The sequence below is a fragment of the Geotrypetes seraphini genome, chromosome 2, assembly GCF_902459505.1.
Source record: "Geotrypetes seraphini chromosome 2, aGeoSer1.1, whole genome shotgun sequence".
Classification (NCBI taxonomy): domain Eukaryota; kingdom Metazoa; phylum Chordata; class Amphibia; order Gymnophiona; family Dermophiidae; genus Geotrypetes; species Geotrypetes seraphini.
In genome coordinates, this window is record NC_047085.1 from 512,077,674 (window position 1) to 512,100,770 (window position 23,097).

General features: G+C 46.1%; 1 protein-coding gene across 3 annotated transcripts in view; it reads left to right on the top strand.

Annotated features, from left to right (window-relative positions):
* LOC117355271 (zinc finger protein 82 homolog) overlaps positions 1–23,097 on the top strand; it is a 46,782-nt gene that overhangs the window by 5,231 nt on the left and 18,454 nt on the right. For all 3 annotated transcript variants that reach the window (XM_033933575.1, XM_033933576.1, XM_033933577.1), the window contains exons 3-4: positions 9,027–9,137; positions 15,204–15,578. In XM_033933575.1, coding sequence (XP_033789466.1) covers positions 9,027–9,137; positions 15,204–15,578 — 486 coding nt within the window. The remainder of the gene's footprint in view (positions 1–9,026; positions 9,138–15,203; positions 15,579–23,097) is intronic.

Below are 23,097 nucleotides of genomic sequence, written 5' to 3' on the forward strand. Positions count from 1 at the left end.
TTCCTTGGCTGTCCACCACCACCCCTTGCTTGCTCCACCTGTCCATTCTCCCTTCCTTTTACCTCCCCTTTCACTGCTCTCCTTATCCAGCAGCAGCCCTTCTCCCTTTGTTTTACCTCCCCCCTGCTAGAATATATGTCTGTCTGTCTTTCTTTCTGTCTCCCTCCCTCCCACTATCTGTCTTTCTCCCTGCCCCCTATGCAGCAGCATTTCTGTCCCCCCCCCCTGCATCTTTAAAAAGGTCTTACTTCACCACCCTGGCACCAAGGGAGGGAATCGGGCAGCCTCACCTCCATGGTAGAAACGGTGCTAGGGCAAGGGCAGAGTTTATTTATTTCCATTTGCATCTTACGACTGGCATCAGAAGGGCAGGCTAGAGCCACTCCCCGTGCTTCCTTGTTCGGCTGGACCGGGGAACCTGCAAGGACTGGAATAAAAGAGGGAAAAGTTGAGGCGAACACACTCCTAGACCCCCCGCAGGCGACAGCTGTAGTGATTGACAGCTCCCCTCTGATGTTATCGTTGTGCGGCGCCCTGGTGTGTGGGGGCGGGGGGAACGCTCTCTGCGTTGCCGGATGAGAGGTAATCCTGGGTCACCGCTGTGCGAGATTTGTCCCGATCCCTTCCCGAAGCTGGAGAGGGGCGGGAAAAGCTCGCGATCACCTTGCTCCGTATTGTGCTGGGGGTACCTGAATTAACTTCCTCCCTGTCTGTGTGCACACGGCAGTTCTCATTTTTCGGTGTGGAGCCCGGGCTTTTTTTAAATTTTGAAGTTGCCTCAGTCGCAGCAGCGCAAGGTGGAGAGTAGGGGGGCCCGATGCCTTGCGCGCTTTCACCGCTCCCGCCGGCTTCTTAGCCCTTTTCGGCGTCTGGCCTCCGCCAACAGCCCTCCCCCCGCAGCCGCCACTCTGCGCGTCCTGGAGTCCTACATAGTAAGCGCACATGCGCACTCTTGCTGGCACAGCGCGACACAACAGGGATCAGGGAAGCATGCGGTTAGAGTGCATATGCGCGCTTAGCGTTTTATTATTATAGATGATGATGATAATCAACCAAGCATTTATAATCAATCAGTATCTATACAAAAGATAAAAATTCCCTCCCCCATCTATCATTACCATTAGGACTATACCAAAACAAAAGATATACCCCCCTCCCATCCCTCTCGATGTATGTGTGAAAAAACAACGAAAGATAAAGGACAACTATAGCAAATCTACAAAAGACGTTAATGGACCCCAAACTAATTTGAATATCTTATTATGCCCCAGCATGTCAGCATTCATTTTCTCATATTTATAAGTTAAACATAAGTTTTTAGAATTCTGATTGGTAAATGTGTATTGTTTTTATAAGCTTGCATATTTTAGTAGATTTAGTGCATTTCATTCATTGACGGTTTAGTTTTTCCTGTATGTGAACCACCTAGAACTATGTGGTAGAGCGGTATATAAAATAAAATGATTATTATTATTTCCTTTGCTCCAGAAACGTCCAAGTATGATCAGGATCTGTGTACTAATCTCTATCTTAAGCTGACAGCGTGAGGGCTCATAAGACCATCTTGTGTGCCTACAAGTTTTTTCCCTTTGAAATCAGAGACAGATTATTTTCTTTTTCTTGAAGAAGAGCTGAAATGCAGGGTCAGAGTAGCCCAAATGGTCAGAACCTGGCTGCAGAAGATTACATTGTACAGTTGTGGTGGGCAGTCTTGTAATGAGAGATGATTTTCTTTCATTAGCAGTTTTTCAAAGCAACTACATTGCGCGGCTGCGTTTGCCATTAGACCACAACGGTAATGTTTTGAAATAAGAATTTTATGAGGGGCAATGCTGGTTATTAACCCCTGAGGAAGATATGCTTTGGACAGATTGAAACTCCTTTTTCTCCTGTCAGAAAGGCGTTGGGAGTTGTACATTCTCAACCAGTGCTGGTTCATGGGTTAAACCAGTGGTCGGCAAACTGCGGCTCTTTAGCCATTTGAGTGCGTCTCACGTCTCGTCTAGAGCAGGGGTGCCCAACCTGCTTCCTTTCCCTTTCTTTCTCACTGCCCTCCCAAGCCACCGCCATTGGGGAGCAGGCCGGCGCCAAGTTCTGAGCTCTCCCGGCTTCCCTTTCCTGTAAAGACGACACTGAAATGCAGGGCTGACCAATTTTGCCATCCGACGTCAGAATCGCTGCCTGGCTGGCCCAGAACTTCCTCTCCGTTAGAATTGACGGGTGGCGAAAATTGGTCGGCCCTACGCTTCAGCATCATCTTTATGGGGAAGGGAAGCAAGCAGAGCTCAGAACTCGGTGCTGGCCTGTTCCCTGATGGCGGCAGTGGCAGCCTATTCCCCGGTGGCAGTGGCTTGGGGGAGGGTAGGGAGAAAGAAAGAAGGGGGGACAGGAAAGGAGACAGAAAGGGAGACGGGAGACAGACAGAAAGGGGGCATGGAGAGAGAAAGACAGACAGAAAGAAAGAAAAGGGGCATGGAGAAAGAAAGAAAGAAATGGGGCAGAGAGAAAAAGACAGAGACATACAGAAAGAAAGGGGCATGGAGAGAGAAAGAAAGAAGGGGGCAAGGTGAAAGAAAGAAAAAGTTGGGGGAGGGAATAAGATATGGAAAAGAGGAAGCAAACAGGAGGCTGAAAGAAGGGAAAAAATATTGGATGCAGTCGGAAGAATAACGTGCAACCAGAGACTGATGAAATTGCCAGACAACAAAGATAAGAAAAATTATTTTATTTTCAATTTAGTGATCAAAATGTGTCTGTTTTGAGAATTTTTATCTGCTACTGCTGTCTATATTTTGCACTATGGCCCCCTTTTACTAAACCGCAATACCGATTTTTAACACAAGGAGCCTATGAACATCGAGAGCAGCGTGGGGCATTCAGTGCAGCTCCCTGCGCTAAAAACCGTTATCACGGTTTAGTAAAAAGGGAGGAAGTATATTTGTCTATTTTTGTATAGTTGTTACTGAGGTGACATTGCATAAAGTCATCTTCCTTGACCTCTTTGAAAACCCGTGGAATATAAATGATAATTAACATTTTCTCTGCGTACAATGTACTTTGTGTTTTTAAAAATTTTATTGTTGGTAGATCATTTTGACTTGATCACAAAGGTAAGGGGGAGAGAGGGGAGCGGCTGAAAGACATCTAGTAATCCTTGTAGGCTTGACTGTGCAGGGAATAATTTTTGTAAAATCATGTTTTGTTATATGACTGGCATTATTTAGACTTTAATTTCTATGAATGAATGAATAAATGAAAATGATATAAAATCGCTTGCTTGCTTGCTTTTATGTGCGTGCGCTGAAGGGAAGTGGAGAGAGAGTGGGCTGAGGACGCTGAAGGGAAATGGGGAAGAGAGAGTGGGGAGAAGATGCTGATTTATAAATTGACAATTGTACAGAATATTGGTTCTTTTTATACTTTAATATAATAATGGAGTCACGTAATGTGCTGAGCCAAGCAAGCCATGCTTTGCTCGAGCTCCGGGGGCCTGGGTCCCTCTGCGCCTTGCCTACCTTTTGTTGACGCCTCTGCATCTATGGTGCATGGATAAGTTCTTGATGCCTTGTAGCCCGACTATGAGCGGTAAGACGACCTGCAACGCCAAAGATCGGGAGGAGAGAGCCTCACGGCCTGACCCTAAGATAGCGACGGTGGCTGACATGGGTTCCGCGCTTCCACTGTCGGCAGCTCACATTGAGGCGTTGTCTGCATCAGTGGTGAGGGCTTTGGACACACGTTTTGACCAGCTTTCCAACCAACTTACCTCGCTCGAATCTCTCCTGACGGACACCACCCGACATATCAGCAAGACCAGAGTAGCGCACGTGGAGAACGCCCATTCCGCCTTTGCGGCGGATCTTGTGTCTCTCAAATAACAGCTTATGCGTCAGGCGGATAAAATTGAAGATTTTGAGAACCGATCGAGACGCGATAACCTGCATCTGATCGGTCTGCCGGAGGCAGTGTCGGACTCTCGCCTGCTCACTACATTGGAGTCCTGGCTTCAAGCGGAGTTGCCGCTCCCTGCTGGCATGGGGCCTCTGAGGCTGGAGCGAGCTCACCGCCTTGGCAGGCGTGCTGAGGACCATACCCATGCCCGGGTCACCATATTCAACGTGCACAACTCGGCTCATAAGGCGGAACTCATGCGATGCTATTGTCAGAAGCGCAACACTCTTACTTATGAGGGGGCTCCGGTCCGTCTGTTCCAGGACTATTCCCCTGCGTTACAGGAGCGATGGCACCAGTTTTCCCAAGTTTGCTGTGCCGTGTTTGACCGCAAACAGCGTTTCCAGCTATTATATCCTGTGCTATTGAGGATTTAGATGGCTACCGGGTGGAAGAGCTATATCTCGGCGGAGGACTCACAGGCATATTTGGATGCTCTTCCGGGGGAGTCTGGGCCTTCATCGGCCCCATGATGTTCCAGGCCTCGTCGCTAATGTTCCCACTTCTTTGATGTCTCTGCTCTCCTGGATTGCTTGTTGGCCCTTCTTTTTGGGGGATCTACCTCTTGATCCCGAATGAGCTTTGGTCGTAGGCTCCCTTGCAGGAGCTGTTTCCTTCTCCTCAGTGCCTGGTTGGGAGCCGGGTGGTAGCAGTGTGATTCTGTGGTCACGGCCCTTCCTGGCTGCTATCCTTTGGGTGCCTGACAATTTGGTGGAGTGGGGGCGTCCTTGGACTCCTGGAGCCCTCACTGGACTGACTTGTTTAGGAGATTTGTTGTTTTCAGAGTGCTTGTGGTATGTTTGTGGGGTTTCTGATTGAGTATGGGGGTGAGTGCTTGGGTATGCTAGGTTGGGGTTTGGTTCCCCCGGGGGAGGGGGGCATGTCTACTTGCTTGAATGGCGTTATATTCTTGAATCTGGGTTGGTTTAGCCTGTATAATGTTGGGAATGCATGGTTGGCCACTGTGTGTGTGTGTGGATTTTGAGGGGTGGAAGCATGGGGATAGTTCCGGGATGGGCTTTTTGGAGGGATATGGTGATCTCTGGAAGCTTTTTGGAGATGATGTGCCTTGGTTTCCATACTTGTTTTGGCTTTCTTGAGGTTTGGGAATCTTCTTGGGTGGCTGGATGGGTGAGTGTGTGGAGTGGCTGGTTTGGTGTGAGTGTGCGTGTGGAGTTTCAGATGTGATCATGGTGGTGCGTGTCGGGTGGGTGGGGTTGGGGGGACTGGGGGCCCTGTTCATGTCATAGCGTGGCTCCCTCTCCGCTCCACGTTCGTGGGACAGTTTGTGAGATTGTGGTTGGGATTATGGGGGCATTGGTTTGGGAGGGTGGGAGTGGTGTTTGAGTAGGAGTGGGTTGGGTTTTTGGGGGTGGGGGGTCCTCCTTCAGTATGCGTATCCAGTTTTTTTAGGAACTTGTCATGCTTTTGTTCAACTTTTCAGGTTATGCCATATGTTTGGCACCACTGCTCTGGGGGGTGGCTGGGCTCCTGGTGTAGTCTCATACTTTTCTTCTTTCTTCTCTATTTTGCTATTTTCCTAACTTTCCGACCTGAGTACCCCCTTTAGGCTTACCTCTTGGAATGTTGGGGGCATTTCGTCACCGATAAAGCGGTCCAAAATATTAGCTGCTCTGCAGCGTTATTGCTCAGATATTTCTTGCTTACAGGAAACTCGACTGACTGATGCGGAACATCGTAAGTTGGGCCGTTCCTGGGTGGGGGAGGTATATTTTGCTTCCTCTCAGGGCCGCCATGGTGGAATTACTGTGTTGGTCCATAAGTCTTCGCCTCTTGGAGTGCAGGTTCTTGATAAAGCTTTTGATGGTAGATATCTGCTTTTACGCCTGACATTGGGTGCTCGATCCTATCTATTACTTGTGGTTTACGGCCTTAACTCGTCGGAATCGGCTATTTTTGCAAAGGTTGATTCAACTCTGCTATCATTTTTCTGGGGATCCACTTTTTATCTTGGGAGACTTTAATTTGGTGCTGGACTCTGTTCTGGATAAGTCTGGTACCTCTATTGCCTCTTTGGGTGCTAAGGGTCGTCTTCTTTCTTACTTTTGTGATACTCTTTCAGTGGTAGACCCTTGGTGTCTTCTTCATCCTGAAGCTCGTGACTATACTCATCTTTCTCGGGCCCATAGTACCTGGTCCCGGATAGACCATATTTTTCTGTCTTCGACTTTGTTCTCTTCGGTCATGTCGGCCGAGATTGGTTCCCTGAATATTTCCGACCATATCCCGATTTGGGTAGATGTTCATCGTTTTCCGTTCTATCTTGCTCAGGACAGGGAATTTCAAACCTTTTTGCAGGCCCAATGGAAGGATTACTCTACTAATAATGCTCCCCATATGGATGATCCTATTTTATTTTGGGAGGCCACCAAGACAGTGATTCGTGGACATATCATTTCTTTTCTGAGTGCTCACAACAAACGTATTCGCAGAGGTATCATTACCTTAGAACGGGCCTTACGAGTAGCTAAGCGGTCGTTTCATTCGAATCCCTTGAGGGAGGCTCGGGGGTATGGTGACTAATACGGCTGATGTCTCAGTAGTTCTTTTTTAGACATTTATATGATGCTCCTGATGATGTCTCTCCGGACTTACTGAAAGACTACCTTCAGTCATCTGGACTTCCTTGCCTGCCAGAGGAAGTAGTGTCTTCCCTCAATAGTCCATTTAGAGCGGCTGAATTAGAATCAGCTATCAAAGCTCTCCACTCCGATAGGGCCCCGGGTCCAGATGGATTTTCGGGAGACATTTACCGGCTTCTTTCTTCCCATCTCTATGGTCCCTTGCTGGCTTATTTCAACGCTGCTATTGCTCAAGGCTCATTTCCGCGTTATGCTTAACTGTTGAATCTTTGTTTTCTGTCCCATTATTTTGAACTTGGCATGCCTGTTTCCTTTTGTGTTTTCTCTTTGCTAATGTTGTACTTGGAAGGAGGATCCGGGGGGGGGGGGGGTATGCTTTAGGGGGGTTTGTTTGGGGGTGGGGTGGGGTTGCTCGAGGGGGAGGAGATGTGTGGGGACTGGATCCTGGAATCTAAAAGGTTGAGCTTGTCTGTACTTAGTTTTGTTTCTCTGTTTGGTGTTTTTGCTGAGCTCAATAAAATATATTTGATCATACTTTAATAAAATAAGTTCAGTATAAAACTATTCGAGGCTTGTGTGGATGGGATCAGATGGTTTGCGGGGACGGGGACCGAGCTCACGGGGATGGGGCGGGGATGGAGACAATTTTTTTCCCCGTGTCATTCTCTAGGCTCTGCCACGAATCGATTTCAACTACGTGCGGACGAGCAGGGTGTCAGTCGAGTTGACGTAGCCATCGTAGCACAAGCAGGCACAGGGTATGGCTCTCAAAAATAATCTTAATCGTTGTATTGCTGATTTTGGCTTTTTTGACTATGACACTGGGATACACCATTTGAGATAAATGTTGCTTTCCATGATTTGAGGGTTTATATTTACTACTTTCATGATTAGTGGTTTTTTTATTTTTTTTTCATTATTACAGAATATATTTCAATGATACAGCTCATGAACCACACACCTGCAAATGTAGTTCTGTAGTTCTTTACACAAAATAGGTGAGGCAGGTAGGATTGGACAGGCGTAGGTGATTAAAATTTGGAGTCAGGATGTGGACTTAAAATAATATGGCAATTATAAGAGGTCCTATGATCCGATCACCCATAATTGTGATACGCCTGTCTCTTACCGCAAGTAAATCTCCGGTTGACATTGTATATCTAGAATTTCAGAAGGCGTTCGACAAGGTTCCGCATGAACGACTATGTCGGAAAATTGAGAGCCATGGAATTGAGGGTGAAATACTCATATGGATTAAAAACTGGCTGGAGCATAGGAAACAGAGAGTGGGGGTAATGCACAATACTCGGACTGGAAGAGCGTCACCAGTGGGGTGCCGCAGGGCAGTAGTGAAGACACAGGGAGATTGTGAAGATCTGCAACATGACATAATCAGGCTCGAGGAATGGGCATCGACATGGCAGATATGTTCAACGTGGATAAGTGTAAAGTGATGCATGTCGGTAACAAAAATCTCATGCACGAATACAGAATGTCCAGGGTGGTACTTGGAGAGACCTCACAGGAAAGGGACTTAGGAGTTCTGATCGACAAGTCGATGAAGCCGTCCATGCAATGTGCGGCGGCGGCAAAAAGGGCAAACAGAATGCTAGGAATGATAAAGAAGGGGATCACGAACAGATCAGAGAAGGTTATCATGCCTCTGTACTGGGCCATGGTGCACCCTCACCTGGAATACTGCATCCAGCACTGGTCGCCGTACATTAAAAAGGACACGGTACTACACGAAAGGGTCCAGAGAAGAGCGATTAAGATGGTTAAGGGGTTGGAGGAGCTGCCGAACAGCAAAAGATTAGAGAAACTGGGCCTCTTCTCCCTTGAACAGAGGAGATTGAGAGGGGGCATGATCGAAACATTCAAGGTACTGAAGGGGATAGACTTAGTAGATAAGGACAGGTTGTTCACCCTCTCCAAGGTAGAGAGAATAAGAGGGCACTCTCTAAAGTTGAAAGGGGATAGATTCCATACAAATGTAAGGAAGTTCTTCTTCACCCAGAGAGTGGTAGAAAGCTGGAACGCTCTTCCGGAGACTGTTATAGGGAAAAACACCCTCCAGGGATTCAAGACACAGTTAGACAAGTTCCTGCTGAACAAGAATGTGCGCTGGTAGGGCTAGTCTCAGGGTGCTGGTCTTTGACTAGAGGGCTGCCGCGTGAGTGGACTGCTGGGCATGATGGATCTTTGGTCTGACCTAGCAACGGCAATTCTTATGTTCTTACTGTTTAGGAAAAGATAGTAGCTTATTTTGTTCTATATGGGAACAGCTAATAATGAAGATAGACCCACTCAAGTTAGCCTGTGGTAGTCTTGCAAACATCCATATTAGACCCAATTTGCCATATGTCATTCTGGGTAGGATGATTATACAATAAGGAAGTCCTCTTCTTCTTGGTTTGCATATTTTTCTTAAGGGAAGTATAACTGAGTTTTTATGTTTATTCCTGAAAACAGGCTCTGTAAGGATAAGTCCTGATCTGTTATCGTGGATTAAACAAGATGGAGAGACACATATCCAGGATCCCCAGGAGTCAGGAGAGAGAGAAGTTAGACATTCATACACGGGTGAGTAACAAATACTCTACAGAATGATATGGGCTATAGTAATAACTACAATACAGAGTAAGAGGAGGTATTTCAGTGTACTGGTGAACAATAACTACTCAGCAGTATAAGGAGGTCTTAGAGAGTAAAACAAATGACTTATCTGTACGGAGAGCAGTATATATGTCCTCCCAAGTGGATGATGTCAACTGATGGAGCCCAGCATTGGAAAGAGTTTACAAAGCCACAGAAGTTTCTAGAGCTTTCGTGAGCTGCAGACCTTGAATCTCTAATTCTTCCCATTCTGTGTCTTCACGGTTGAGCACCTCAGTCCTGTCTCCTGCTTAACAGAGAAGCAGCTCCCAAGGAAGGTGAATTGGGCTTGTGAGAAATTATATCCTGCTGAATAGGCAGAATACATGTTCCAGTGCGAGATATTCTAGACATGTGGGTTGTATCCCAATGGCTGTGCTCCACCTCTAAGAACATAAGTTTGCGCAGAATTCTCCAGGGATGCATAATTACCTGAAGTTGGCACAGAATTTAGTATCGGGCTGCACTCCCTATCTGAATCACTACTGGCAACTTTGAGTAGCCTGTGTGTACTCTGCAGGCTTCCCTCTTCCTCGGTCCCATCTTCAATAATGTTACTTCCTCTTTCTTTGGCGGAACCGCAGTAGAGGAAAACCTGCAGAGCTGGTGGGAGGCTGCTATTGAGTGGAATCTGTGTCGCTGTGGTAGTGGACAATGGGGAGAAAGTGAGAGATGTTGGCTAGTGGGGATGGATGAGAGATGCTGGCTGGGGAGAGAGATAGCATGAGATGCTGGGTGTTCAGGGGTAGAGAGGGAGATTTTGGCGCAGAATTCTCCAGGGACGCATAATTACTTGAAGTTGGCACAGAATTTAGTATCGGGCTGCACTCCCTATCTGAATCACTACTGGCAACTTTGAGTAGCCTGTGTGTACTCTGCAGGCTTCCCTCTTCCTCGGTCCCATCTTCAATAATGTTACTTCCTCTTTCTTTGGCGGAACCGCAGTAGAGGAAAACCTGCAGAGCTGGTGGGAGGCTGCTATTGAGTGGAATCTGTGTCGCTGTGGTAGTGGACAATGGGGAGAAAGTGAGAGATGTTGGCTAGTGGGGATGGATGAGAGATGCTGGCTGGGGAGAGAGATAGCATGAGATGCTGGGTGTTCAGGGGTAGAGAGGGAGATTTTGGCTTGAGATGGGGATAAGGGAGGGAGGCTGGCTGAGGGTAGGAAGATTCTGCACAACGAGAGGCACAGAAGCAGAGAGAAGAGATCCTAGATGGGGACTGAGCATAGAGACAGGGACACTGAAGCAATGCTGGGCAGAAAGAGGGACAGACATGGAGAAGAATGCTTGATAGGGAGAGAAAATTAAGACAGGGGCATAGAAGGACAGCTAGACATTGCTTGAAAAGGGGTGATTTTGACAATGGGATGATTGATGCAGGGGAATGGAGAGGGACACAGAGGGCAGAAGCTCAGGATAGAGACAGGAGGGACAGATGCTGGACAGGACACATAGGGACAAAATGTGAAATGGACAGACGATCCTAGGAAGACAGTTATGAAAGAAGAAAATCAGAAAAGGGACTCTGGATCTGGAACCTAATGAATGAAAAAATAAACTGCTCAGACAACAAAAGATAGAAAAAAGTTTTTTTTAAATTCTGAATTTATTGAAATATCTCAGCTTTCAGATATGGTTTTCGACAATATAAAGGCAAAGAGAAGTTCTATGAAAACAAATCAACCAAACTTCACTAAGTTGGGTTTTTACAAAGATGGGCTTCTAGAAGAAAGTCATTAAGCGAGAAAAACTTGAAGAACCCTTGTTTTCTCTAGTAGAATTTAATAAAAATCTGGAAATGTACTGAAATTCTGGATAATAATTAGCAAAAATATGGGTTAAATGTTGTTAAACTTACAGAATTTTGAAATTTTTTGCGCAGAATTCCGCCAGGAGTAATCAAAAGTTCAGAGGTATTTGGGGGATTTATGGCCTTTGACAAGTCTTCGTTATACAAGTTGGTTCATGGTCTTGCTTGAGTTGACTTGATTATTGAAGCTCCTTCTTTGTTTAAGCTATCCAAATATACTATTAATTGCCTCCAAAACATTCAAAATACAGCTATTAAGAGTTTTATGGGAGACTTTACCATGTTTCTCCACTCCTGAAGGGAGTCCATTGGTTACCATATTTTTATCAAGCCACATTTAAGATGTTGGTTCTGACACACAGAGCCTTTTACTGAGGTTTCTTCGGTAATTTATTGATAATCCCTTACCATCCCACTTTAGGATCTTAGAACCAGAACTGTCTTATCCTATCTGTGTCTTGAGCAAAATCGGATCCTACTAGAGAATCCGCTTTCCTTTATAGGGCACCAGCCATGTGGAATTCTCTGCCCCAACATTTACGGTTAGAATCCCATCTAGATTGAACTCACTTTTATTCTTTAACATTTTGGGGGTTCTCATATTACGGTAGACTTTTATAAATAGCTGTGGGATCAACCCTACTGGTTCCTGTATCATTGTTTTGTCTTTTGTGTTATTGATTATATTGGGATAAATTATTATTGAAAATGTGCCGTTTGGTCCCTAATAGAAGGGCAATATATCAAGTACTAGTTTTATAGCCCGTTACATTATCGGGTGCTAGAATATATGTGTGTGTCTGTCTTTATTTTTTTTTCTCTCTGTCTCCTTAGCCGCTTTCTTTCTTTCTGTCTTTCTTTTTCCTTGGCTGTCCACCCCCCCTTGTCTGCTCCCCCTGTCCATTCTCCCTTCCTTTTACTTCCCATGTGTCCACCACCACCCCTTCACTGCTCCCCTTCTCCAGCAGCAGCCCTTCTCCCTTTGTTTTACCTCCCCCCTGTCCATCAGCACCTCTTCCTGCTCCCCCTGTGCAGCAGTAGGCCTCACTTCCGTTTTTCCCCCCCTGTCCATCAGCACCTCTTCCTGCTCTTCCTGTCCAGCAGTAGGCCTCCCTTTCTTTCCCCACCCCCAACCAGAGCAGAATATCCCCTCTGTCTATCCCCCCAACAGTCCAGCATCTCCCTTCTCTCTATCTCCCATCAATCCATCATCTCACCTCTGTCTCCTCCTGTCAGCCACTGTCGTTCGCCATGTGGTCGATCCTCTGCCAACAGGCGGCGTCCAGCTCCGACGCGTCGCTCGCGCACAGCAGCGGGAGCAGCACCACCAGCAGCAGCGCCGCCATCGGGAGCCCTTCTCGAGGGGGCGGGACAGGCTGCTGAGGAGCTTTAGGGGCTGCTGAGACGGCAGAGACGGAGCGGCCGAGCTGAACTGGCGTCCCCCTCCTCCCCGGTGCCAGCGCTGCTCTCCCTCTCAGTGGGCCGGGCCGGAAAAAGAGGAGACTGTTGTGTGGTGACGTATAAGTGCACATGCACTCTCTTGTGGCCACATCGCAACGGATCAGGGAACATGGCTTTAGAGTGCGCGTGCGCGCTTACCATTTTATTATTATAGATAATTAATATGCAATGGGAAGCCTCCCGCATTAAGACCCACTTCATAATAGTCTACCAACGGAACAGGCACTAAATGGGATACAAGTTTATAAAAATCAAGAGAATAACCATCAAGACCAGGTGCCATACCACGCTTAAATCGCCTTTATCGCTTTCTGTACCTCCAAACCCGAGATGGGACCATTCAAGGCAACCAAATCACAATCACTAAGACGAGGCATACTATATCAAGTATAATTAATAAATAAATATTAACATAGTAAGATAGTAGATGACAGCAGATAAAGATCCGAATGGTCCATGCAGTCTGTCCAACCTTACCCATCCTTTAAGTTACTGATTTAATTTAAATTTTCCTTCTTAGCTATTTCTGGACCAGAACCCAAAGTTCTGCCCGGTACTGTGCTTAGTACACTGAAGTGTCCGTCAAAATGATTTTTAAAAAACCCATAACATGCTTAGTAGATGACAGCAGATAAAGACCCGAATGGTTCATGCAGTCTGTCCAGCCTTATCCATCCTTTAAATTACTGATTTAATTTAAATTTTCCTTCTTCTTAGCTATTTCTGGACCAGAACCCAAAGTTCTGCCCGGTACTGTGCTTAAGTTCCATCTACTGAAGTTCGTCAAAATGATTTTAAAAACCCATAACATGCTTAGTAGATGACAGCAGATAAAGTCCCGAATGGTTCATGCAGTCTGTCCAGCCTTATCCATCCTTTAAATTACTGATTTAATTTAAATTTTCCTTCTTCTTAGCTATTTCTGGACCAGAACCCAAAGTTCTGCCCGGTACTGTGCTTAGGTTCCATCTACTGAAGTCTCCGTCAAAATTATTTTAAAAACCCAGATTGGCAATAACATGCTTTGGTTTAAATCTTTTCTTGCTCTTTCTTTGGAAGCATCTTCTTTCTGGAGTTCTCTTATAACTATTGGACTTGCTTATAAAACAAAAGGTTTATATATTTTTGGATCCTAGGCAGCTCTAGAATTTTCCGTGAGAGAGGGAACATGCGATCGGAGGTGGTTGAAGGCGGGAACAAGACTTTGGCTGTAGTTGTGGGTGGCTGAGTTCCTCTTTTGATGTGGGCTGTATTTCCTGCTGTTTTACCTTTTTTTAATTTGTTAATTAAATTCTTTAATTTCCCTTTAGCTTTATTGCTGTTTCAAAAATTAGTTCCATAACCTAATTTAAAAAAAGAGAGATGTTTTAAGACTTGTGTGTTAATTTGTGGAATTTTCTTAATCTCAGAAATCCTATGTACCGTATTTTTACGCATATAACGCGCGCGCTATACACGATTTTACAAACCGTGCAATAAACATGCGTGTAATATCCGTGAGCGCATTATACAATTCTTTTTACCTTGCTGATACTACATTCGGCGACACCCATACAGCACAGACGGCATTTTCCGCCCCGATAATGACGCCCCTGCCGTATGGGAATTGTTAAATGCCGCCCGACTTTTAAAATGTCCAAAGTTTTAAAAATTTAAGAAATTCTATAAGAATTTTATGAAAAATCTTAAGTTTTGACTAAAGTCTATCCTGGGGAGGGTCAATTTGAGTTCAACCAGGTGAATAGGAGTCTTACATTCATGGAGTCGGACGACCGACCAAACCAATAGAGGAATTAAAGACCCGGGATGAAGAGAAAGACCCGTCAACTATAGCTCATAGAGGTAAAAGGTATAGGGAATAATTGTAATAGGGAGTCTTAGCTGCAAACTGGTGCATCTAGGTTTACTGTACCCCAGCGTCGCCACCGCACGGATCGCAACAGCATCGACTGTATCGTCTACGAGGACTGCTTGTTATTAGAATATGTTTGGCAAATTTTTTGAACAGGTTACATAGTCACTTTTAAAGGATATTTTCACACAATGACTGTTTTCACCTTTACCCCAGTGACATTGGTAGAAATAAAACATTGCTGTACGCCAAAAGTATTCTGATAACATTGGTCATCATAAACGATGTCATAATATACAGTCGTGGGGTGCAGTAAACCTACATACACCAGTTTGCAGCAAAGACACCCTATTACATTTATTCCTTTAGCCCTTAGCTCTGTAGGTCGAAGTTGACCGGTCTTTCCATTCATCCCGGGTCTTTGTTAATCCTTCTACTGGTTTGGTCATTGGGCCGACTTTATGAATGTAAGCGCCCCTATTCACCCGGTCAAACTCAAATTGCCCGCTACGATAGAGTTGAGACTAAGTTTTTCAATTCAGAAGTTTTTATTTGGCAGATTTTAATATTTAATCAGCGATCCAGCGGGTTACTTCTAGAATATTCGAATCCCCTTCACACAAATGGGGTGGCGGGAGGAGTTTCTAGTTCGAGGAGCATGCACGGTATACGCGTTGGCGCGCTATAAGGAATTTTTTTTACATAAATGCTTTGTTCCCGCACGCTATACGCGTGGGCGCGTTATACACGTATGCATGTTATATATGTAAAAATACGGTAGTTGTGTGAGCCCAGAAAATTTTGTTTCTTGACATTAATAGCGTTCCATAGTTCCTAATGCACAATTACCGTCTTTTGTTTCTATCCAGCAGATACTGAGGCAATGCAGGAGACGAAGAGGGAGGAGAATCAAGAAAAATGGCTTTTAGAAATTGAACCCATCCCAAGACAACCAGGAAATGTCAGTGAGAATATTTCCCAGAGGAATGAGAGTCAAAACACAAGGAATTATAAACAGGAATCAGAGAAGAAGCCGAGAGACCCTGCAAGAGACTCCCTGGATGCAGTCACTGAGGGTGAGAAAAGTGACGGGGAACTCACAAACATCCCTGAGCTCCAGAGACACCCGAGAGAAGAGAAACCCTTACGAAGTAAAAACAGCGACCAAATGGCTTTTCAGCTCCATCAGGGAAAGAGGAAAGGGAAGAAATCCATTCTGCAAGACACCACTGGAAAAAGCCATGGTAAGATATATCAATTCTTATTGCCCAAGAGAATCCACCCCAGGGTGAGACCCTTTTTGTGTTGTCAGTGTAGAAAAGGCTCCAAACGAAAGGTGAAGCTGAAATACAGCTGAGAACGCATGCAGAAGGGAAACCTTTTACGTGGAGTTGAATGTATGAAAGCATTAATTCCTAGGGATGGGCAGCCTAAACATTCGTCTTTTAGCTCCTCCTCGGGCTCCAATCTACAGCTTGAGCACTCTAGCAAAGTTCTGGGAATCACCATTGACTCTACATTGTCCTTTAACGACCACATCAACTCCCTAGTAAAAAAATGCTTTTTCAATCTTCATATGTTAAGGAAAATCAGATCCTGCTTTCACCAGCATCATTTTGCTGTCCTTGTCCAATCCATCATTCTCTCCAGACTTGACTACTGCAATTCCATCTACCTAAGCCTAACAAAGAAAAATCTTATCAGACTCCAACGGATTCAGAACACCGCAGCTAAACTAATCTTCACAAAAGGCAAATTCGACCATGTCTCCCCGCTTCTATCTAAGCTTCACTGGCTCCCAGTCTTCCTCAGGGTTCGTTACAAATGTGCCTGTCTTACCTTCAAATCTCTTCACGGCATCCTTCCCCCCCTCTTTCCTTTATCTTGGCTCTCGAACACTCATTCCACCAGATCCACTCAGAAATTCAAACTATCCTTCCCTTCTCTAAATGGCATCTCTCATACAGGAAAGCTCGGAACATCCCTCCTCTTTAGGATCACCGAGCTATGGAACAGCTTTACTGCCCACCTCCGGTGTACGACCTCCCTCCAACACTTCAGAAAACATCTGAAAACCTGGCTTTTCGCCAAAATGTAACTCCCCCCTCCCTTCCCCCCTCACCTTCCTACTTACCAAACCCTCCTCCCTTCCATTGGAGTTCCTTTCTTTGTTTTTAATTCCTGTAAACCGTGTCGAGCTCCACTTCTGTGGAGATGACGCGGTATATAAACTTAAGGCTTAGTTTAGTTTAGTTTAGTTTAGTTTATGTTTCAGGAGCAATATCACCAAGAGTGTGAATTATTTGGAAATGTGGCACACTGGTGAAAAAATGGGGAACTATTTCCGATGGTGTTCCAGTGGGTCACGTGTGCAGTATTTGCAAAGAGGACACGCTATTAATGGCAAACCAAAAGACACCAAGGAGCAAATTCGATAAATGGTGTCCCGATTGTAGGCTGCAGCAGGCGTCCTACCACTGTCTAACCAGCCAATTGGGATGCATGTTTTTTAAAAAAACACTCCGTGACAGGCAGCCTACATTGTAGGTGTTTTTGTGAGCCTAGGAAGGCGTGAAGGGCCGCTTAAGCTCGCCCAAAGCTAGGTGTGGGATTCTCCTGGAAGTGGCCTTAGGCAAGCTTAGGAGGCCCTAGGCATCTTCCTAGTGCCGCAATAGGTGCCTGAAATGTAGGCCAGCAAAATGCTGGACTACATTTCAAATAGACTCGGCCACTGAACCGATCGCGGCAAGGGAATCTCCCTGCCGCAGTCAGTTTAACAGCCGCACCAGGGAACCCGTCTTCCCCCCCCCCGCAAATTTGACTAGAAGGAGGGACGCCCACTCCCTCCTGTTGGAGGTCTGCTCACGGCTGGAGGATTGCAAAATTCCTCCTGCCGCCACTGCCCCCGAGACATCCCCTGGCAGGAGGGATGCCCAAACCCTCCTGCCGCTGACCTCATCATCCCCCAAATCCCCTCAAATATTCACCGACTCCACCCTGACCCCCCCCCCCAAGATCCCCCTGCTGCCCTTAAACATCCCCATACCTTTGATGGCTGGCAAAAGGAATGCCTACTCCCTCCTGCCGGCAGGCCCACCACTGCAAAATGGCAGGTGTTCCCCTTCCTGGTGCATTCTGGGATACACTGGGAGTGGCCCGACTCTGATTGTCCAGATCCCTAAATCCCCTCCCATGGGATCTGGTCAGTTAGAGTTTTAGGAAGCCTTAGGCATCTGAGCCAATCAAGGCCTTAGGCCCCTCCCCAATGCATCCCAAAATGCACCAGGATGGGGAAGGCCCAACATTTTGCAGTGGCAGCCTGCTGGCAGGAGGGAGTAGGCATTCCTCTTGCCAAATGTAGGGCAATAGTGGCTGAGTGCAGTGCCACGAGTAGAGGTGGTTTCAGCTCAAAAGAATGGGCTTTTCTAACAAAAATTGTTGGTGCTTGTAACCAAGGAGGCATAGCCCCTGACGAAACATAAAGTGAAACGGTTGAGCAGCCGTCGGGCGCAAAGATAAGTGCCTTTCCTTTAGAGGATTATATAGCACTTTTATGGCACTCTTTGCACTTTATAATTTATGCAGAGCCTGTTGAAAATTAATAAAAATATTTATTGCACATGCTATTTGCTAAGACCAATGATTAAAACACCACCTCAGTAAGGGCACGAATAAAATCAAAAGTAGTGCCTTGGGTGTTTGAGATCTAGCAAGAAATTCACTTTTTATAGTTTTGTCCTCATCATTTGGTATTCATATTTATTGGACATCTCTTAAAGTTTCCTCATTTAGTTGGTTCCTCTTGCCAGCCATCAGCCAAAGGTATGGGGGGCATTTGGGGACTGTCGGGATCTTGTGGTGTCGAGGAGTGTCAGGGGTGAAGTAGGGGAATTTTGTGGGGCTTCGGGGGATGATGAGGCCAGCAGCAGGAGGGAGTGGGCAACCATCCTGCCGGGGGATGTCACGAGTGGTGGAGGCAGGAAAAAATTGGGTACTCCTGCTGCAGACATCCAGAGAAGGAGGAGCTTCAGGAGTTCCGGCAGAAAGGAGTGGGCATCCCTTCTGCCGGGCAACTTTGCAGGGGAGACAGGTTCCCTACCGCTGCTGCTAAACTGATCACCTCAGGGAGATTCCCATGTGGCGATTGTCAGCCTAGCTATCGCTACCATTCAGCATTTTTAGTTGGCATTACTTATGTCAGCGAAGGCCTATGGGAAATTATATCAATCTGACTCTGGCATGGGAATGCAGATAGACCCTGAGGGCAGGGAGATGGTTTTAAGTATCCCTGATTGATATGTTTCAAGTATCCCTGATTGAATCATGACTAGCTAAAAGGTGTTAATGTCTGTTTAAGAGGGTGCTTAGGACAATGGGTCCAGGTGCACAGATCAAGAACAAAGAAGCCAGAGACTAATCCCATCTAGCATGCCTGCAAATATCACACCCTCCTTAGCAATTAAATTAACCATTGTTTCAAACAGTTTACAAATTCTAAACAGAAAGATACTGGGACATACAAGTTTCTATATTCAGCAAAGGTATAAAAGCCTCCTCTCTGCTCTATCAATCTATCTATCAATCTATCTTTCTATCTCTGGAGGAGAGGGGTCTTGGCTCTCTTTCTCTCTCTGGCTCTTCCTAGAACTTCTGACTCTCTGTCTCTTTGTTTCTGGACTCTGTAAGGCAGGGAAACTGCTTTGCTCTCTACTTAATTGTAATGCTTCATTGTAATGCTTAAGACTATTTCTATAATATATTCTTTATGCATCCACTTCTGGCTGTGCCTATTATTTGATTCTACTTCCTGGTGAAACTTCAGTGAGGGAACTGAACCTGGGACCAGGCGTTTGTCAGTACGCATCGCACTTAACCCCTACCACCTAATATTGGGGGGGGCCACTAACAAAACTGACATTTTGGGGGCTTATCTGGGAATTGAACCCATAGAAACTTGTATGTCCCAGTATCTTTCTGTTTAGAATTTGTAAACTGTTTGAAACAATGGTTAATTTAATTGCTAAGGAGGGTGTGATATTTGCAGGCATGCTAGATGGGATTAGTCTCTGGCTTCTTTGTTCTTGATCTGTGCACCTGGACCCATTGTCCTAAGCACCCTCTTAAACAGACATTAACACCTTTTAGCTAGTCATGATTCAATCAGGGATACTTAAAACCGTCTCCCTGCCCTCAGGGTCTATCTGCATTCCCATGCCAGAGTCAGATTGATATAATTTCCCATAGGCCTTCACTGACATAAGTAATGCCAACTAAAAATGCTGAATGGTAGCGATAGCTAGGCTGACAGCGATCAGTTCAGCGGCAACAAAATTCACTAACCAGCACCTGTAACATAGACACCGGTTAGAGAATTGTGGTAGTTAGGTGGGGATAGGCGTCTGTCCATCAATGGGATGTCCGTGTGTGATTCTGAAAAGCCGCTTAGGCAGCTGCTGAGACCAGGCGTCCTATACAGAATCCGGCCCCAAATGTTTTTGTTCTGCTTGCTTTAGTTTAATCACGTGGGATATGTCCTTGGCTTTTCCCGTGTCATTGCCATCCCTTTTAATTCCGCACCAGAGAACACACTAGGAAAACTAAAACTAAATCCTAAAAATAACCATGACCAGATACTCAAGTTGAGAAAAGCATCCTTCAGCATGTTTTAAGCAGGAGGAGAGGCTGCCCATGGCTTAGACCAGGGGTGCCCAATAGGTCGATCGTGATCGACCGGTAGATCGCCAAGGCAAAGTGAGTCGATCAAGCCCATCCCGGGCTCCATGATAGACTCGTGTTGCCTTTACAATCTACCGGGCTGATCAGCCTTCCTCTATCCAATGTCAATTCTTCCATCGGAGAGGAAGTTCCAGGCCAGCCAATCCTCTCAGAACTTCCTCCCCGACAGCAAAATTGACGTCGGGAAGAGGAATGCTGGTCAGCCCGACGCAGGGAGAGCTTGGGGCGGCAGTGGTTTGGGGGCCTGTTCTCCGATGGCGACGGCGGTTTGGGGGCCTGTTCCTCAATGATGGCGGCAGTGGCTTGGGGGAGAGCAGGGAGAAAAAAAGAAAGGGGGCAGGCAGGGAGATAGAAGAAAAGAAGGGAAACAGAAAGAAAGAAAGGGGGCACGAAGAGAGAAAAAAAGAAAGGAAGGCAGGGAGAGAGGAAGAAAAAGTTGCGGGAGGGAATGAGGTCTGGAGGAGAGGAAGCATATAGGCTGAAAGGGAAGAAAGATTGGATGCACAGTAGTCAGAAGAAGAAAGTGCAACCAGAGACTTATGAAATCACCAGACAACAAGGTAGGAAAAATGATTTTATTTTCAATTTAGTGATCAAAATGTGTCCGTTTTGTGAATTTATATCTGCTGTCTATATTTTGCACTATGGCTCCCTTTTACTAAACCACAATAGCGGATTTTAGCGCAGGGAGCCTATGATCGTCAAGAGTAGCGCAGGGCATTCAGCGCAGCTCCCAGTGCTAAAAACCGCTATTGCGGTTTATTAAAACGGGAATTGGGGTATATTTGTCTATTTTGTATGGTTGTTACTGAGCTGACAGTGCATAGAGTCATCTGCCTTGACCTCTTTGAAAAACCCACGAATATAAATGATAATTAACATTTTCTCTGCGTACAGTGTGCTTTGTGTTTTTTTTTAATTTTGTTGGTAGATCATTTTGACTTGGTCATTTTAAAAGTAGCTCGCAAGCCCAAAAAGTGTGGACACCTCTGGCTTAGACCATGCTGAGTGGACCAACCGTTGCTATTCTCTGACACTTAACCAGGCAGGGCTGCTGAATATGTATGTTTGATTCATTATACTTGATGAATCGCACAATTATGGACCATCCAGGTCTACATGATTTGCAAAATAATTAATAAATAATCCAGAAAGTTAGAAAATAACTCCATAAATTATATAATAGAAAAGGTTCAGACACAGTGGGGGAAAAATGGGACATAGTACCCAGCGATTGCTGCCCTGCTTCCTCTGTCCTTAAAAATGTTAAGATAAAGCTTTCAAAAAGCAAATGAGTCACTTTGAATTCACTTAACCAGATGAACCCCAGGGGCAAAGCATTCCCCAATGTGGGGGCAGAAAAGAAAAAAGCGCTCTTTCTTGTAGAGTCCCAGTGAGCCTAGCTGATGGTCATTGAGGGAGCGAAATGTTCTTCTTGGCACATAGGGTATCATTTTCTTTGCCAGATAGTCCGGGGTCCCCTCTCTTAAGTGCTCTGAAGGTCAGAATCAGGATCTTGAAATGTCTTCTATAAGCGATAGGCAGCCAGTGTAATTGGGAGAATAATGGGGTCACATGATCACGCCTTCTGGCTTGGCATAGGAAACTTGCTGCGGTATTTTGAAGGGATTGTGGAAGAGCTGCATACACTACGTTACAGTAAACTAAGTGAGATGTTACTAAGGCAGAGTCTCTGTAGGAAGAAAGGGATGGACACAGGGAAGTTGACGTAAAATGAAGAGCCCGACTGCAGTACAGAGGAAGGGCCTGATTCTGTATAGGATGCCCGGTCTCAGCAGCTACCTAAGTGGCTTTTGAGAATCGCACACGGGTGTCCTATACAGAATTGCGTCTGTTCTGACGGAGAGATGCCGTCTAATCCTGCCTAACCACCCCGATTCTCTAACCAGCGTCTGTCACAGGGGCCGGTTAGAGAATCTCATTGCCGCTGAGCTGTTCACAAGGGAATCTCATTGCTGTGATCAGCTCAGCAGCAACTACAGCGACAGGGAATCCCCAAATCCTCCCCCACAAAGTCAGTTGGCTGCAGAAATGCCCACTTCTTCCTGCCTTCCCCCAGCAGGAGGAGTGCCAAGTTCCTCCTGCCAAAACCTCCTCAAACTCCCCTCCACCCAACCGCGATAGGCAGGAGGTAGGCATACTCCCTCCTGCCAGAACCCCTCACCCCAGAAACACCACCCATCAACCCCCAACTCCCCCTGCCGTACCTTGTAAAGAGAAGGTCCATCTGGAGGGAGGCATATACCCTCCGGCTGGCAGGCCCAACAGTATCGTAGTTGGGTGGGGATGTGTTTCTGGGGTGGGGGGTCTGGCAGGAGGAATTGGGCACTCCTGCTGGGGAGAGGCATCAGGAGGGATTGGGCATCCCTCCTGACTTCGCAGAGGGTGAGTTCCCTGCCTCAGCCACTCAGCTGATCATGGCAGAGAGATTTCCTTGCCACAATCAGCTCAACACCAACATCTCTTTGAAATGTAGACCAGCGTTTTTCTGACTCTATCTTTCAGGCACCTATCATGGCCCTAGGAAGATGTCCAGGGCCATCTAAGCTTGCCTAAAGCTACTTCTGGGTGAGACCACGCCTAGCCTTGTGGGAGCTAAAGCATCCCTACGTCTCCCTCAATAGTGACAGATGCCTATGGTGTAGATGGCCTTCCTCGGGGTGTTTTTGTTTTTTAAACATGCATCCTAATTGGCTGGTTAGACAGCGGTAGGACGCCTATAATTGGAACACTGGAAATGTATTCTGAAAAGTTTAGATGTGAATCAATAACTGCTGAGAGGAGCGGAGAACCAAAAAGGGAGAGAAATACAGACTGGGGTAATTCGAGATCCAGTAGCCCGTTCTCACAGTGGCCAGTCCAGGCCATTGGTATCTGGCCAAAACCCAAGGAGTAGCAATATTTCATGCTACCGATACAAGGCAAGTAGTGGCTTCCTCTGCATCTTTCTCAATAACAGACTATGGACTTTTCCTCCAGGAACCTGTTCAAACCTTTCTTAAAACC